The sequence below is a fragment of the Gordionus sp. m RMFG-2023 genome, chromosome 1 (genome assembly GCF_954871325.1).
Source record: "Gordionus sp. m RMFG-2023 chromosome 1, tfGorSpeb1-WG-v2, whole genome shotgun sequence".
Classification (NCBI taxonomy): Eukaryota; Metazoa; Nematomorpha; class Gordioida; order Chordodea; family Parachordodidae; genus Gordionus; species Gordionus sp. m RMFG-2023.
The window spans coordinates 21,513,795-21,532,192 of record NC_088775.1 but is presented as its reverse complement, the minus strand read 5'-3'; the positions used below and the strand labels follow the sequence as shown (position 1 = coordinate 21,532,192).

The 18,398-nt window shown below is 28.3% G+C and overlaps 1 protein-coding gene across 2 annotated transcripts; it reads right to left on the bottom strand.

Annotated features, from left to right (window-relative positions):
• Window positions 1-339: 339 nt before the first annotated feature.
• On the bottom strand, window positions 340-18,005 carry LOC135922757 (histone acetyltransferase KAT5-like). Of its 2 annotated transcripts, none has more exons than XM_065457213.1 (14): window positions 17,954-18,005; window positions 17,854-17,911; window positions 17,737-17,808; window positions 17,536-17,693; window positions 17,296-17,437; window positions 8,670-8,783; window positions 6,630-6,743; window positions 6,081-6,491; window positions 5,486-5,610; window positions 4,672-4,755; window positions 4,055-4,285; window positions 1,581-1,647; window positions 1,087-1,432; window positions 340-850 (listed from the first exon to the last, which is right to left on the bottom strand). In XM_065457213.1, the coding sequence occupies exons 1-14, from the start codon at window positions 17,972-17,974 to the stop codon at window positions 640-642; spliced, it is 2,154 nt and encodes a 717-aa protein (XP_065313285.1). In that variant the 5' UTR covers window positions 17,975-18,005; the 3' UTR covers window positions 340-639. The 2 variants fall into 2 exon arrangements, with proteins under 2 accessions (XP_065313285.1, XP_065313284.1); XM_065457212.1 differs by having other exon boundaries at window positions 342-850; window positions 1,554-1,647.
• Window positions 18,006-18,398: the final 393 nt, after the last annotated feature.

The window sequence follows — 18,398 nt, the reverse complement described above, 5'->3', positions numbered from 1 at the left end:
ATTAGAGGGATATTTAAAAAAAAGTAGTTTTCTTATTTATTCAAAGGTAAATGTCTTACCTAATATTAAAACAGGATCAAATGAGATTTTATTCTTCATGCTATTGGAAAGTTGTTAGTTAGATTCAATATCCCAGAATATTTGTTCTTATCCACCTTTGATTATGTATAGAGATGATGAACACAAAAAACTCGTAATTAAAATATTATAATTTAACGACAAATACAAAATTTATACATTTTATATCAAGAAAATAGTTCATAAATATTATAATGACGTAATATATTAAATTTTTTATATATTAAATACTATTTACCTTTTATTCGTTTTGATAATATAATAATTTGATTCCAGCATTATATTATGTATTTATTTACAAATGTTTTTAACACCTATTAAAAAATATAACGATTTTGTATTATCATTTTCCACTTTCTTTATCTGTCAATATTTTACTTATTTTTTTCCAAATATAAATCATTTATATATACGATATTTTTTCCCAGCTTTCGCTTCGAACCCTACAGCATTCAATAGTTTAATGCATATAAATATAAAGCTAAAAGAGTACTAATAATGAGAGAAGCGAAATACAAATGGAAGACCTCAAAAAGAATTTTTAGTCTTAATATATTTTTTCTATTTTCTTTTGGTCCAATCCCGGGGATTCCAATGCATAGCTCGACTGTCTATTCTCAACTTTCTTTTACTCTTGGCTTTAATGTGATCTTCGACTAGCTCCTTGTCTAGTGTTATGATGTAAGCTCCTTTATAGTAGCACAAAACGTTCAAATTTTGGAGTGTATAAATAATGTCCTCTTTTTTGATACTGGTCAATTCAGATATTTCACTAAAAATTGTTTATTATATATTCAGTTAGATCAATATTTTTTTTTAAAAAAAGAACATAAAAAAACTAGATGTGCAATCGAATCAATAAAGATTTTTAAGGACTGATCTGATTTTTAATAATATTTGGAAAGGTCCCATTATTAACATTCAATCAATCCGCCATTTTTAAATATTATTGACAATGTAGTCAATATCTCTAAAATAATTGATGCACCCCTATAAGAAAATTAATACTTTATAGATATCTGGGGCTGAGAATTGGTCTCCTCAGATCCGCCACTACCTCCTCCCGCGACACTATTAATGTTACCCAAGCTGCCATAATTCGAGTTATTAACATCAAGCATATTGCCGTTACAGCTAGAGTTCACGGTAGACGAGTTGTGGGTGAAGTTGGAGGAATTGCTGTTAATGGATGAGGAATTGGCTAGGGATGAGTAAATTTTACGATTGTGTTTGAGGTTGCAAAGGATGTCGAATATGGTTTGGCTCCAATAACTCCGGTAGGAGAGAAGTCCGAGATCTGAGAGCGGTTTTTCTGGGCTGCCTACCTTACCCTCTCGTTTGGATAGTTCGTAACCTATACGATCGATTAATAAGGGTAATATATGTTATGATTTCTTCATTTTTTCAATACTTTTTTTTGACAAAATGCATTCCGGGAAATTTTAACATGGAATAGATTTTAAAAATTGACTCACTGAATTCGATGAGTAATTTTCCGAAACCTTTTCTTTGGTAAGGAGGTAGAGTTAGAATGCAAGCCACGTTATAATCTTCCGAAGATTCCTTTTCCTAATGAAGATATGGATTTTAAAAAATAATTAATAGACATAATTCTGGGAAAATTAATGACAGCGCTTTTTGGGAGTTATTTCCTCTTCCACCTTATGCTCGATTATTTTCTTAAATGATTATGTGATTGCAGGTTTATTTGGAAATAATTGAAACTTGTTCTATTTAGCGGAAAATATATTAAAAAGGAGATTATGTTGGCAAATTTTAAAAAACAAATTATGCTAAGCTTCTAAAATGAACCTCATAATTAATGGTAAAGATATCATTAATCGATCTGATATTACACATATTATTTTATAATAAGCTATTTTATGAAACTCTAGGAATAAAAAGATATCATTAATCGATCTGATATTACACATATTATTTTATAATAAGCTATCTTATGAAACTCTAGGAATAAAAAGATATCAACATAATTCACTCCTAAAATGCCATCTTTTGCCTCGGCGAGGAAGGGGATGACTGTCTCTGAGTGTGACAAAAATTATGAAAAATGGGAAGGATGCTCACGATTAGAGACAGATGCAGGTCTAATTTTTATTCATGGCCCACCCGCTCATTATGGCAAAAAAATCATGCCCTTTCACGCTTGCTGCTAAAAAATTTAACCTAACCCGCCAGCTCACGAAAGACAATATTTTAAAGCCGAAAAATTCACGGTTTAAAATTTTTTTTCTATATTTCATAAAACATTAATGCTACCTTTACTTTGAATTTATTCTATCATAGTTTTTTTACTTCTTTAATCCCATATTAATAACAAACAAAATCATTACCATTGATATATCAATTTTAAAAAAAAATGAATTTATTCTATCATAGTTTTTTTACTTCTTTAATCCCATATTAATAACAAACAAAATCATTACCATTGATATATCAATTTTTAAAAAAAAGGAAAGAATGTCCATATTTTTTATTTTAATTATGTTTGATTTTCTTCTAATAAGCAATTGGATATACCCTAACCCAGGGTTAGGCTACACATGGCTTAAATCTGCTTAGTAAAGATTTATGCCAAATGCGTTTTATTGAAAAGATCATCATAAAAACCACATAAATAATTAAATATATAAATTTAATGGTATTATATTAACAAAGTTTAAAGAAAGGCAAGGATATAAATCTTCCTTAAAAATTCCAAGTCCGACATGATGGAGAGGTTTTGTTATAATGTTGCAAAGTATTGTGGAAAATAAGGAAGTTATGCAAGAAATTGCAATTTATTTATAACAAAATTATAATTGTAGAATCGGATACAGCGGTATTATCTGATGTACCAGAAATATTTTGAAAAGATAAACTCAATTCATCAACTTTTATTTTTAATGAAAATGATTTGAAAAGTGTTAAGATGCATATTAATAAACGAAAGAAATTATTTTTCCGAGAATATCATTATGCAACAAATAAGATCCTAGATATTATGGTGTGAAATTAACAGACCGCAAATTAACAGCTTTACATTTAATAGCGATATTGAAAAAATTATGGGCAATTTAGCAGAATATCGTTCAAAACAAGGTTTCTACAAAGTGGCATTTGGGAGAGCTCGATCCATACCAAACCACTCATATGGTGGAAAGGGTTGTGTACAAACAAATCAGCCTTTTTGTCAAGTGAAGCTTTCTTACGTTATCATCCTCAAGTGCCTCGTCAGAAAGAGTCTGGTCAGCATTTGGAAAAATTCATTCAAAAACGAGAAATGGGAAAAAATGGTCGAAAAATTAATATCAATAAGGCATCATATACATTTAAAGGATCACATAAATACATCATGTTCGGGATATCATCAAAAGAGTTTAGATTCCGATTTAACAATATCAAGTGATAATGATGATATTTCAATTGCATCCCATGAAAATGTTGATGCTATTTCATTAACATTCCATGAATTTTAAATGTAATTTATAATACTTGCTTCTTGTAATTAATAAAGTTATTCAATAAAAAATGAAATATTTTGTATTTTTGTCTTTATTGTTTAATTATTTATTTTCCCTTAGTTCCACAAATTTAATAAAGTTATTCAATAAAAAAAAATTGAAAGGTTTAAAGTGTATTTTGAGTTTATTTTTTATTTCCCGTTATTTCCTTTTTACGGAAAATTTATGTTCAGGCCCAATCACGCCCGGCTAAAATTTTGCGAAGGCCCGTCACGCCTAATAATTTAAAATTTATTCTCACGCACACCGTGACCTATTATGTCACGCATAACTTCACGTCCCAAACCCACGATAGTGAACTTTGTAGATATCATCAGCCATAGGGGTAGGTGTAAACAGTTGATTGAATAGATCAATTAAAAAATATCAACCAATGGTCTTAATTATTTTGCCTTTCTATTCTCTTTCTTAATCTCTTCGCATCAAAAATAAAATTCAAAACAAAATAAAGGTACCTTAGAAAAATAACCGACAATGTGAAACCCTTTAGGGTCGTATTCCGTCATGACGTAGAAGAGAAAGGGATCGGTATCGTAATAAAGTGTTTTGTGATCCAGGAATAGCTTGGCCAGAAGGCACAAGTTTTGACTAAATTTTTTGCACTTTCGACCATCTATTTCGAAGACAGATATGCAGTCCTTGCGGTAAATCTCGTTGCCGGGTGGGTGGCGCCAACGACATTTAAACTTTATATGAGTTTTTAGTGATATAATTTTTTTAATGTAATTAATACCAATTTTTAACGGTTAATATATATATATCTCCGTTAGGTCATTATTAGGTTACAAAGGCTAGGGCAGTTACATTAGCCCAGTTCAAAATTTTTATTTAACAAATATAATATATACAAAGCATTTTTATGAAGATAAGATAAACGTAAAAATTACTAATTTTTCCGATTAATTATTGTATTATTTAAAGCAAGATTAAATATTATTTTTCATGTTATATTTTAATATTTTTTCAGGCCCGACCGCAAATCGATATTAAAATTTTTCCAGGCGGATGAAGCATGACTCTAAGAAAAGTATAGTACATAAAACTAAATAAATACATGTATTTAAAATGTTACCAAATGTCTTTTCAAGCAAGTTGAGCTCTTCACGTATTTCAAGCAAAACTCACAGATGTACACTATGGGCAAAAGAGTTAATTCCTTACGATAGTTAAAAAAAAATTAAAAATAAAAGTTTCTAAAAAATTGTTAAAATTATAAATAAAATTTATTAATTGTGGACTAATTATCACAGATGGGAATTGCTTAGCAGCTTTTGACAAGGCTGTAGTTTATAGCAAATATATATAGCTATTAGCTGTATCTATATACATTAGCTTGACTAATAGTTATAATGGCACCTGTTAGTTTTTTTAAAATCAATATTTTAAAAAATTTATTAGCTAAAGCTTTTAAAACTGACTATGATAATAATTATTTATGATTAAAGCTAATAGCTAGTTATTTGGCTAATAATCGGGTACTCTTAGTCGTTTCCCCACCTATGTTAATTATAAGTCGTTTTTATTTTTTTATATTATATTCAAAATAAAATTGATTTAAACACAAAATATTATTAATATAATTGGATGTAGGAGACTGCAAAATAATTGCAAATTAAATAGCTGTCACTCGAAGAAAGTGTAAAGCTGGTGATCGAAATAGACCCATGCATAACATTCAATTTGATTCTGCTCGCAAAAATCAAAATGATTTAATGGGTGCGAAGAGGACCAAATGGGGCTACATTTGGTTGATTGATTAGGAAATTACAGAAAATAGAAAAAAAAATGAGAATTCGAATGATAAAAAAATTCTTCTGAAGTCACAAAGTAGTAGTAAAAATTCTAAAAAGTTATTACATGTATAATATGCATTTTTAAAATAATACTTGGGGATAGGGTGAGAAATACCATGGTTTTATTTTGTACCTGCCGAACTGAATACACTGGATGTTCTTGATACGAGTTACGATATCCTCCTCAGCCGTATGAGCATGGGATGACGTCATGCTACCTATTTTTTTTGTGTTAAGAACAAATAAATGATAAACCCACTTCAAAGTCAAAATCGAGTAAGGATTAAAATCTTCTATAAATTAAAAGATTCGTCTTTGAATTTATGAGAAGAAGAGTAAGTTAACAAAAAGTAAATATCTAGCAATATACGAATGAACCCGAGTAAGTATTTACGATGTACCTATTGTGCAAGACAGACCAGATTAAGAAATAAAAATGAACAAAAAAAAATATTTTTCGGACAATCAGAAAAATAATGATCTATAAAAATTACGAAAATTAGGAAGGAAATAGTAAATGTTATAGGTAAGATTTTTATGAAAAATAGAATTCTATTTCCATAATTTATCATTCTAGAAGTTATGACATATCTTAGCTGGAAAATAAAAAATTTAAAAAATTAAATAAAATATTTATGAAATCGGTAGCAAGGGGGAAAAAACGCAATTATTATAATAAAAATATTACCGGTCATTTTTCGTTGGCCTCCCGTTAACCCACTAGTAGGAATTAATCCGTCAGGAACAGTGAGCGTAGAAGAACAAGTTATAAGTTGTTGAATAGTCTTAGTTAAGTTATGATGAGTCACCAAGTTATGTGAAATATTAGTATCTTCAGAAGAATAATTGGAGGCATTATCCGTATCATAGTTGGTTTTGATGTTCATGTTTGTCGAATTTATAGTGTTTGGGTCTATTACTTTGCCACTTTCCAAATTTAATGGCAAGTGAGGTGTGAGGGTTTGATTACTGCTGGGAGATGGGTTTTGATGAATACCAGACAAAAGGGATATAGGTAGGGGTTCGTTGGATTTCGGGGTCAGGGCGTTAAGGTTTAGTTTAGGGATATCTCTTGATGGTGGCTTTCCAGTAGGTTCGTCTATATGAAAAAAATACCATATATTTTTAAATCATGGACTTTTTTTTGCATGTAATAATTTTTAATTTTCAATTAGAAAATATTAAGACAGTTCAAATTATATTTTATACTAGAAAAACGTTAACTAAAAACATTAACCTCCATCAAGACTTGAAGTTTCGAATAAATCCCTATCTCCCAATATATTTTTATCTTCTGCAGAATTGTTTTTCGTTAATCTTCTAGTGCCCCGATCTCTAAAAATCGCCTGCTCTGAAGTTTTTTATGTCAATACAAATTAATCATTTAGAAAAAGAAATTAATGAACAAAACAGAATTAAACATAAGCCCGAGACTAGGGCGTATTTCTTAGGGTTGAGCTTTGAGCCGACTAGCAGGGCTCTTTATAGCTGATCGAGTTAATCAAAGATTTATTACTTTCAACAATAATAATCAAATTATCATCATGATTGGGTTTAAGATATTAAGGCAAAAATAGCACTTAGTCAGCTGTTAAATCGCTAACGATGTTGCGGATTCGTACTTACTATAATGAAAGTATTAGGCCTTCATCACTCCATAAATTAATAAAAGCAATTAATACTGAGCGATACAATGAAGTGAGGTAGGTCTCGTTTATGGTAAGCACGTATCGCTCAAGCAATGCGACACACATCGCTGGATATTTTTCAAAAGCAAGCAAATAATAGGCAAAATTATAATGATTGTGCGATGCATTTAATGATATATTATTATTCAAAAAAAATTACGGGAATTTTTTTATAAAATCCACTTAATGCCTATAGATCAGTTATATCAAATGTATATAGATATGGATACAATTTTCCCAGGTACATATTTTCTTATAATCATGAAAAGCGTGCAATGCTAAAATTAAAAAAAACCTATTGTTAAAACTAAAAAAATTGAACCAAATAATTTTTATTAAGCTTGATATTTTATTTATATATATAAAATATATAATTAAATGATTATAAAATAGTATTGTTAGCTTTCAGTAATAAAACATTCGTTTTTATAACCAAGGCATCTCCATTTAAGCATTAGACATACTAAAAATTCTTACAACTTGTGGGTTAAGTAGAAAAATGTTTTAGTTACCATACTCATTTTTATAATAATCAAAGTTTGACAGGTGTTAAAATATATATCCTGGTCCATATCCCCTTATGGGTGTTGAAAAATTTTCTTTAAATATTCGGCATTTAAAGTCAATCTCAATTTGGAAATATTTCTGATGCTGTTTCATTGTTTCTTCATTATCAGTATAATTAATATTAATCTAAAAAATTTATGATATTTATATTTATCATATTTTCGTCATTCATGTGTAAAATAAAACTTGCTGTGAATTAAACTGAACAGTATTTTATAAAATTAAATTAAATAAAAAATGTAAAATATAATTATTACATATAGATAGAGCTAATAAAATGTATCTAGATGCAAATACTTTATACAACTCTATTTACAATTAATTTCACTAAAAATTTCTTTCATTACAGATAAAATATGAATAATCAATTCTATTATGATTTTGAGCCGAATCTAGATGATAAAAAATCTATAGATTTTGAAGTATTATTCTTGAGTAGCTTTGATTGTGTATGGCCAGATTAGATTTTAAAAATAGTAATTATTTTTACAATTTTTTAAATATTTCCTTTATTTAAAAAAAAGAAAATATAATATTTACATGAACATACACATTGTAATCATTTCTAGGGGGGGGGGGGGGGATAGAAAGATAATGTTTATCAGGAGTGCATTGAAGTATTGACAGAAATTCTCAATTTTAGCCAATTTCAAAATAGTAATTAACCCTTCTTATAAACTTATTTTAACCCTTCATTCATTACATGAATTCACAAAAATTTGATAAATAAATTTCTCAACCAATAAGAAAGAAAGAAGATGATAATTTTTTCATATTTCTTTCTTAGTATTACAAATCTCATATATCAATTATGAATGATAAATAAAAAATTTCAAATAATAAAATAACATAAATGAATTATATATTTAGTAATGGACAAATAATGGTGCATCTCGGATTTAGCTTTAAATAGTATTTACAGAAGGTTGCGATAGCCTTTAAATTATGATTATAAACTATCCTATAAATTTTAATAAAAAGTGTTTCAATATTTCTAAAAAGATCAATATAAAGTGTATTACCATTTTTCTTGAATTCATTTAGATTTGACACCTTAAGCGTTGATGATGGTATTTTAAAAGAACTTCTTCTAGTATTGGTATTTGCATTGTTTTGAAAAGTTTCATCTTTAAGAGCTTTAAGAAATCAAATTGTTTAAATATAATTTAGATAAAGATAAAATCCATTTAATTTTTAATATAAACAAGGTTGAAAAAATAAGTGAAGATAGTAGGCATAAACCAACAAAAACTATAAATAAAATATAAAAAATATTAAACAGCAAAAATAAAATCCCAAAATATATTATTAAATTTTTTTTATATAATCCTGGAATCATAAGAATTAAATACCGAAACTGTATCAATTTATAAGTAGCAGATAGCCTGTTAAAAATGGTGGATGTATCAGAAATTGTTACTTTATATGATGATGGGTGCATTAAATATTTACCTCATTTTTGAAGTATGAATCAGAAGTTTACCTTTATTTTGATGAGTTGATTCAGAAATCTTCCATTATTTTGATTAAATATCAGAGACCTGCAGACCCGGCCCTAAGCCCGAGTTCATGTGCCGAGCCAAAATTATTGTTTCTAAAAAATAACCAGGCTGAGCCTAAAAATTATTTTTTAAAATACCAGGGCAGGGCGGATATTTTATATCGCTATCATTATTTAAAAAAATTAAAACGAAATAATATATAGTTAAAAATTGTGTATCATAGAACAAGATATCACATTCATTCACTTATAATATTTTCCTATTTCTATTGTTACGATTCTAAGAAATATTTCTAGTAAAATATTATTCAAATAAATTATTTAACTAATCATCATTTTAGGTGATATTCAATTAAATTAAAAGAAACAATGATAAATTCAAAATTTAATATAATTTTTAAGAGAAAAATTTATTTTATAAGTATCATTTTATCTCTCTTACTCTTTGTCAAAAATTAAGGCAATTAATTATATATGTTGTCAGGAAGGGAGCACAAAATGACTTTTACTTATATGCCTATTAAATTATAAGAGGCAGGAAATAGTGGAATGGGAAGTGTGGTGATTCTAGGTATATTGTTTCTGAGAGGTCCAAAGTCAAATTTTTTTTAATGATTTCCACATTTATACATTATGCGTCCAAACTCAATTTCGTAAATTTCATTAATAAATTTTTCAGATAAAATTTTGATTTTGGACGCACCCTTACTGTTATAATTTTATAAAATCTTTTATTTTTCATTAAATTTAATGACTAAGAGAAAAATAGTAATTTCAATTCCATTAATGTGCTGTAACGCCTTTCGAATTGCAATTAATATGTTATGTTTTAGACGGGTTATTCGGTGGAAGATTCAAGTTAACTCTAACATAGCAGTTAATCAAAAAATTTGTAGTTCTTTTTTTTTTAATTTTATACTTTTCATGGAGTTTTTACTTAGTATACCTCTACAACCATGAGAATGATTTTGGGATCAAGGCAGAATGACATTTTTTGCAACTGCACAAGGCAAAACTTTTTGCGATAGTTTAGAGGGTATTATGGTTAGCTGCTAGAGCAAGTCTTACTTCCTTATAGAAATCATTATGCGAGAATTAATATCCTGGCGATTAATCATATATTCGTCTGCAACGTTGAATTTAAGTGTTGATATCAATCTCAAAAATAGATTTTTAACAACCAAACGAATCCCCGAAGACAATAATTTCATGCATTTATTCCCATGGAAGAAAATGAAAGTCAAATTTTATTCAAATTCATTGGAATTAATATGTTTATTATAATATTCATGCATAAAAATAATTAGCCAAATATAAAGTTATAAATATTTTTTACATTAATTATCTTCTAACACAATGTCTACTAGTTGCATTAGGCCTAATTTTTTAGGTCCAGCCAGAGATATTAATAAAAGGTAGGCCCAGCCCGATCTATTTTTATTTGTCCCAAAAGCCCAACTTGAAAAAAAAATTTTGACCCCGGCCCGAATTTATTTAAATTATCTATTTCTAATAGTTTTGATTACTGAATAAAATAGTTATAAAATCATAAATTATTAATAATAATACAAGACCAAAACAATCCATGTTAAAATAATTAAATTTACAAGAATAAACAATAGAAAATTTTATTTAAAATCATATAACTTTCTATGTTTATAAGAAATAGGCACAGATATAGCAGTCTTATTTTCTATATGTTCATCTCTCAAAGGAGGATTCATTGATGTATCCATTACGGAGCTGAGTATTTATGGAGTATGGTTCATTGTTAATATAAATCTGAAAAAATGCTTAGAGCCAACCTTTGACACATAGGTAGTAACCCTAGTTGGGATCCTTAGTCCTAGCAAAGATCCAGTACCCCAACTCTTTAAAAAAAGGTTGGGGTATGAGAGCCGATATCCAATAACATATTTCTTATGAGCCTACTGCTGTCATATGATCGGAACCAGAAAATTAAGTGTCATCAATCTGGGCTACCCATCTCATCACCAACCATTCCTCCATTGATGCCTTTTCTGCTCTTGTCCTCAGTACAACTAAGCAACCCATCGCTTCCCTATCTATTGTCTGATAAGCATACAGGCCCAACAGTCCAGACCTCCACTGGAGCAGATGGTCGACATTTAATCAGGCTGAGTCCACATATGTAGAAATATTTTTAACAAAACCAAAACCATTCATCTTATCCCGAATACCTAAGGGAACAAAACTTCAAGTTGCCAGACATTTATTTCATTGTTAAGTAATTATTCTTCGGCAAACCACTGGCTAGATATCCTGTAATTAACCATTAGGAACTTGCTTATTCCCGATCTTGCTGGCAAAAAAATCATGTACACCGCACATTAGTGATGCCACGATCTACTCCTTATCCATTAATCACATTTCCACATCCTTTATGAGTGCTGAGATGGATAATAAGAATCACAAAAATGGCCTGCTCACGAAGGCCAGACTAATATCTAAAAAGCTTACTTAATGTTAAATTTACCATATGTCAGGCAATGGCAATAAGCTGGCTCCCTACGACCAAGCAACTTACCAGGCTCTTTTTAAAACACCCCTCAGACGATGTTAAAGATGAAATACCAGCTTACCATGAGGTTCCTCTAATTGCAGCCACCTATACACAAGCAACTTAAAAAAAAACCTTCCTCTCCTTCATACGCGTCTCCTCGCCATGGTTTGATGGGTTTCACCCAATATTCATACAGGATCTAACCAAACTTTGTATCACATAACAAAGCAACGTATGGAAAAAATTAACCAACTTGTCGGTCAAATGCTATTGGAGGCATACCACCCGCCACTAATATCATAGCTCTCCATAAACATAATAAAGATATTCGCCTTATCACTATTGAAACGCTTGGAGCCGATTAATTGCCATGCTAGTAATAAGTAGAATATTGTTCATGATATCCAGTCACCTGCACCCACATCAATTAGGGGTTAACGTAAAGATGGATGTAAGATATCCCCTCATATAACCCAGATGTATTAAAAAAGCCCAGTGATATCCTAATTAAAATGGACTTTTCAAACGCCTTTAACTATCTAAAGAGGTAGCGCGTTTCTAAATAATGAAGTCTTGTCCCCTTAGGTATTTAGGGTATGGCAAATAGTTTTAATGTTGTTTAAAATATTTCTACATATGTAGAGCAGGTTGGACCAAGCGTCATATCTGGGGTAGTGGAGGTAGGATCTGTAAGCAGTATGCATATCAACCAATAGATTGGGAATGGTAGCTATGGATTGATTAGTTATATTGAGGGCAAGAGCAGAAAAGCATTAAAGTTTCGAGGAATGGCTGGTGATGAGATGGGAAGCCCAGATCAATGACACTTAATTCTCTGGTTCTGATCAGATGACAGTAACCTCCAGGTTACATTAATAAGTTAATATAATGGGCAGTTATATTTATTAGGTGCAGTGCTGAGGTCTGGTAGGCTCATAAGAAATGTGTTACTAGTATATTCGCCTTCACGCACTAGCCTTTTTTAAAGAGTTGGGGCACCGGATCTCGGACAGAGGATCCCAATGAGGGTTATTATCTATGTCAGAGGTTGGCTCTAAACATAAAGATGAGTAAATGAGACCCCATTAATGAACATCCTATACATGGGATATGCTTAAACTACCCAGCTCAGTAATGGCATACCAAGCATTTGTTGAGAGAAGAACAACTAGAAAATAAAACTGCTATATCTAGGTCGATTTCTCATATAGAAAATCAAGTTTATGATCATATTACAAACAAATAAAAATTATGGGCCATTTGTTTATTTATTTTATTTCAAAATTTAAGGCCAACCCAATATTTTTATAAAATAAAATAGGCCCAACAGAGAGATATCCAATGTCCACCCATCTATTTATTACATGTCTAAATTTGTTTTCTTTTTTTTGCCGATCCACATATTTTTCACCGATCCGATCCGATATTGCTTAAAACCCGATCCAATATAGATCCGATATTTATACTGATTTTTAATCACCCCCAATCAATATTTTATATGCAAAAAATCGAATTATGAATTTAATTTTTTTATTTCTACAATTAAGATTATAATAAAAAAATATATATTTAATAATAAATCCATTTTATGTTGGTATGAATTATAAAATTGTAATATTTAATATAGAAAATTATAATATATTAGATTTTTTAAATAAATATGAGAGCCGATTTTCTGGGAATAAGCTTCTATGATATGGACTATCTATATCTCCTGCCGTACTGAAGGCAGACTCAGATGATTCTGCAGATAACGCATTTTGCAAAATTATCTTTGTCTTTTGTAAAATATTTCCATAATTCAGATACCACATTTAAAAAAATTCTTTTATTTAAAATATAAATAAAAAAATTGACGTTATTTAAAAAGATTTAAAATAAATAAAACTTTGGGTGTTCCTTTCTATTTATATAAAAAAAAACTTTTAAAATACTATAAATCTATTTTTAAAAAAAATAAAATTTAAAAAAAATATTTAGAAAATATTATAATAATGTAAAATAAATATACATAACATAAAATAACAAAAAAAAAGAAAAGTAAAAAGATCGGATCGGTTTTTATAGGTATGGGCCCGATCCAATATTTTTGGAAAACGCTAAATATCGGTACCGATCCGATCCGATATTTAATATCGGCACAGCCCTACTAATATTTTAAATATAAATGATATTTATATACCATTTTAGCCATACGACTAATACTTAAGGTGCAAAAACTCGTGAACCAGTGTTTATCCCAGTTTATGATTTTGCATAAATATAGAGAAATATGTCTATCTATAAATAAAATATCAATTTTTGATAATAGAATTATTTTCAATAATATATTTTATATCATAACAAAGGGTTATTATAAAGATATTTAATAAAATTAAAATTATGGTTTTATCTAAATTAGTTCTTGAGATATTTAAAATTAAATAATGTATTTTTGAATTTTAGCCATTATAAAGATGGCCATATCTTAGTAAACTAAGTTGGGAATTAAAATATACATTTTTATTAGTTAGTGTATATACTACTGTCATATAAATTTTAAAAAAAATTGAGGAGTCAGGTTGAATTGTCACTTGATTTAATATGGAATACAACATACACTTCTCAAATTCATTTTTTTAAAGTTAGACAGCTCTTAAAATACAAAGTAATAAGCAAATTGTAATGTATTTTCAAATAGTATAAGGGTAATTCCATGACAAATCGACCAACGATTCGGCCGACCATCTCAAAAATGAATGAAACTTGGCATGTTAGTTATTTATGTTGTAAATGTTAATAAAAACAAAATTTTAGAGTACCAGCTCAACCAGATCCAAAGATATACGCCTTTAAAGTCAAAAAAGTTATTTATGTTGTAAATGTTAATAAAAACAAAATTTTAGAGTGCCAGCTCAACCAGATCCAAAGATATACGCCTTTAAAGTCAAAAATCGCGAAGTGCTTGATTTCATCAAATCTTGTTATTTTAAAAAATACTTAAGATAGAGCTACAAATTATGTATAATTTTATAGCCCTTAAAATTTTACGTTGGAAAATATTTTAAAAAAATTCAAAATTTCAAGTGTTTCCTTATTTCCAGTAAAAATAAAAAATTAACATTGTTAGGAAGGGATTTTTTTTGGTGTTAATATTCACTAAAAATGTTTATTACCTTTATATTAAACGATTTAATAAAAAATCTCAATAGCCATTTTTGTTTTTTTAATTTTATTTGAATTTTTATTATTTTTATAAATTAAAAAATGCAATATAGATGGCGTTATATTATATTTTTTTATAAAATGTAATTTTTAATAAAAATATGAATAGTATTGTGATTAAAATTAAAAAATTAATCGAGTATAATCAAGAATGATGTCCTGGGGCGATATGTAAGCAGGCAGCTGATATAGATATGATTTTATTAGGACGCTATATTGTAAAATAAGCATATTTTAAAATTTTATACACAAACAATATAAAAAAAAATACCTCTTGTTTTAATCTTATCTCAGAATTTTTTGAGACGATAATTTTTAGGTACGTCCTGTCACTGCAATAGAATCTACTACTGTTATTATTTGATTAATGTAACCATATCTTTTCCACAATTGAGGGGTAAAAGAAGGATGGTGATGGTCCATGGGGATATAAAAAGGAAATATATATCTTCTCAGTAATTTCATTCTTTTTTAGTACTGTGGCTAACCACCAAAAATCGTCATAAACACATGTTACAAATCCTTTAATATCAGCAAAAGACAAATTATCGGCATTTGAGATATTGTTAATTTGAAAGTCCATTGCATATGAATATATTTTTGATCTAAGTTTACTTAAACTCAAAAGAAATACAGCATGTATTTACCGAGTTGGAATGGGACGAGCTAAATTGAATCTTTCTCGTAGTTTAATCACTTGTAAATTGTATTGTTCGCTGGTTATATATGTAAAATTTATTAATAGCATGTTTTGTTTTGCAAATTGATATAAATCAACTGGCGTTAAAATGTGTCCAGAACTGATGAGCTGAAGGCTTGAACGCGCTGCTAATCTTTTTAATGTTCCGCCAAGGCCGTCTCATGGACCTTTTCCATGGAATATAACTGAAAAATGCAATTCAGCTGCTACACCAAAATCTGATTCATGATAACAGATTTATAAAAAATTTACTGTTTTTATATTGTGCAGCTGATCCGTCAGAGCAGTAATATATTTTATTTGGCTTTTTGCTGAATTGATTGGTCAAAAATTTATAATTTTAGTCTGGTATAAATGTGCTGCTACATTATGTTATCATATAATTAAGGTTTTCTATATTGCCCTTATTATTATAATATGCTATCATAGGATGGATAGTGGCTTGATTATTATTCCAGTGGAATCCTTAACAGTGTCTTGAATTATAAATGCATAATTTTCAGAGAAATCACAAATTACCATAAATTCATTTGGTTGTAAAAAATGTTTGTTTTGAAATATATGATGATTGATTGGTAGCGATGTAGGAATAAAAAAATAAAATAAGCTGATAAAATCGCTATTTTTAAATAATAACGATAGTAGATCCACAACAATGAAAGGATATATCTACAAATTATGGCCTTAGGAATTTCTATTAATAAGCGCAAAATAATAATAGTTTGAATATAAAATTTTAAAATATGTATATTTTTTTACAATATAGCATCAATAAAATAGTATCTGTATGGGCTGCCTGCTTACATATCGCCCCAGGACATCATTCTTGGTTATAATCAATAAATTTTTTAATTTTAATCACAATACTATTCATATTTTTATTAAAAATTATATATTATAAAAAAATTAATATAACGCCATCTATATTACATTTTTTTATTTATAAAATAAAAATTCAAATAAAATTAAAAAAACAAAAATGGCTATCGAGATTTTTTATCAAATCGTTTAAAATAAAGGTAATAAACATTTTTAGTGAATATTAACACCCAAAAAAGATATTTTTTAATTTATTTTAAATACTTTCCAACGTAAAGTTTTAAAATGATATATAATTTGTAACTCTATCTATAATATTTTTTAAAATAACAATCACGTACTTTGTGATTTTCAACTTTGAAGGCGTATGTATATCTTAGGATCTGGTTGAGCTAGCACTCTAAAATTTTGATTTTATTAACATTTACAACATAAATAACTAACATGCCAAGTTTCATTAATTTTTGAGATTGTCAGCCGAAAATCTCGTTTTTTTGGTCGATTTGATGTGGATTTTAATGTACAGGCTGGCTAATTAAAATTTAAATAAAATAGAGAATGCTAAACCCTGCCTAAATTTTTATGTTTTAAAGCCTTCTAGCCAATTACATAAAAAAAATTTAATATAAATTTCCAGGGCTGATCCATTAGAAATTTTTTTTTAATTTGCCTGGCCCAGCCCACAGGCTTTGGATAGGTCCATTGCAAGTATCTATTTTTTACTAATATTTTTACTTTAAAAAAAAATAGATTAATTAACATATCAGTTGAAAATCATATCCATATATGTAATTAATATCTAAATTGAAAATAAAAGACAAAATAATAATTATAATAATGATAATATTATTTAAATAACCCTAACTATATAAAATACTATGATATTTTGGTATGCTTTACTTAATTTTTTGTAGGTATTTGTGATATTTGGAAATTGCAATGACCTTTTGGTGGGGTGCATAGTAATGGGTGATGGGGATTCAGCTTTACAAATTGATTTATGTCTGGTGTTACATGAAACTGATAATGTAGACAAGGATTCCTTGTCATTAATTGTGCAATATATAATAATTTGAATAATATTTAAAAAATATTAAGATTCATTATAATGGACTTAAAGTTTTGAATAAAAGTGATTACATTATCTGTTTTTGTTACAATAAAGCTTTGAACTGAATTTCCACTGTTATTTATTGTGATTTTATTATTAACACTAGATATAATATCTTTTGAAGGGTATTGTATGTGTTCCAACTTTAATTTATTTCTTCCTACCCATTCATCCAATCTTTTATTATCTATTCAATTGTAATATAGTCGTGTAAAAAAAATATTACTCACAATCTATATAGTGGACATAATAGTATTCAGTATCCTCTTCTGACTTTTTAATGCTTAGGATCTCTGCAAGAACTAAATGTGTAATAAAATTCTATTCTAGTTAAAAATAATGGTTACCCCATTTATGAGATCCTGACATCAAAACAGGCATTTTGCATCCCTCAACAACATTAACCTATTTGGGTTTATTAAAAACGTAATAAAAATATGTTTTAACTTCGAATTTAATTCTAACCATTTTTAGAGAAATTAATGTATATTTTATAAAAGATTTATTGACACCTTTCATATAGGTCAAATTTATATACACCATATCTGAACATCAATAATATTTTATATAATGTTATTTTCTTAGTACTAATGGTAGAGACACAGTGGAATAGAAGGGATTAAATATTGAACCTCTTCCAAAAATTTCATTTGGTTTGTAAACTCAGTTTTTTTGATGAATTTTATGTTGTTAAAAAGCCTGATTCGGGTCGATTTTAAAAAACGTTTCTTTCTTTCTTTCTTTCTTTCTTATGCGGGCATAATGTTATTTTATCTAAAATTTAGTTGGGCCGTTTAGAAAAACAGACCCAAATCGAGCTTTTAAACAACACTGGGTAAAGAAGTAAATAGAAGACAGGAACTAAAGCGTACTAGATACTTAGTTATTCTAT

Excerpts from the sequence above, each read along its gene's own strand:
- LOC135922757 (XM_065457212.1), bottom strand. The coding sequence starts at position 17,974 with ATGGTTAGAATTAAATTCGAA. Across the intron at positions 17,694-17,736 it reads TTATGTCCACTATATAGATT|ATAATAAAAGATTGGATGAA; the intron begins GTGAGTAATATT and ends ACAATTGAATAG. Across the intron at positions 5,611-6,080 it reads AGGCCAACGAAAAATGACCG|GTAGCATGACGTCATCCCAT; the intron begins GTAATATTTTTA and ends CAAAAAAAATAG.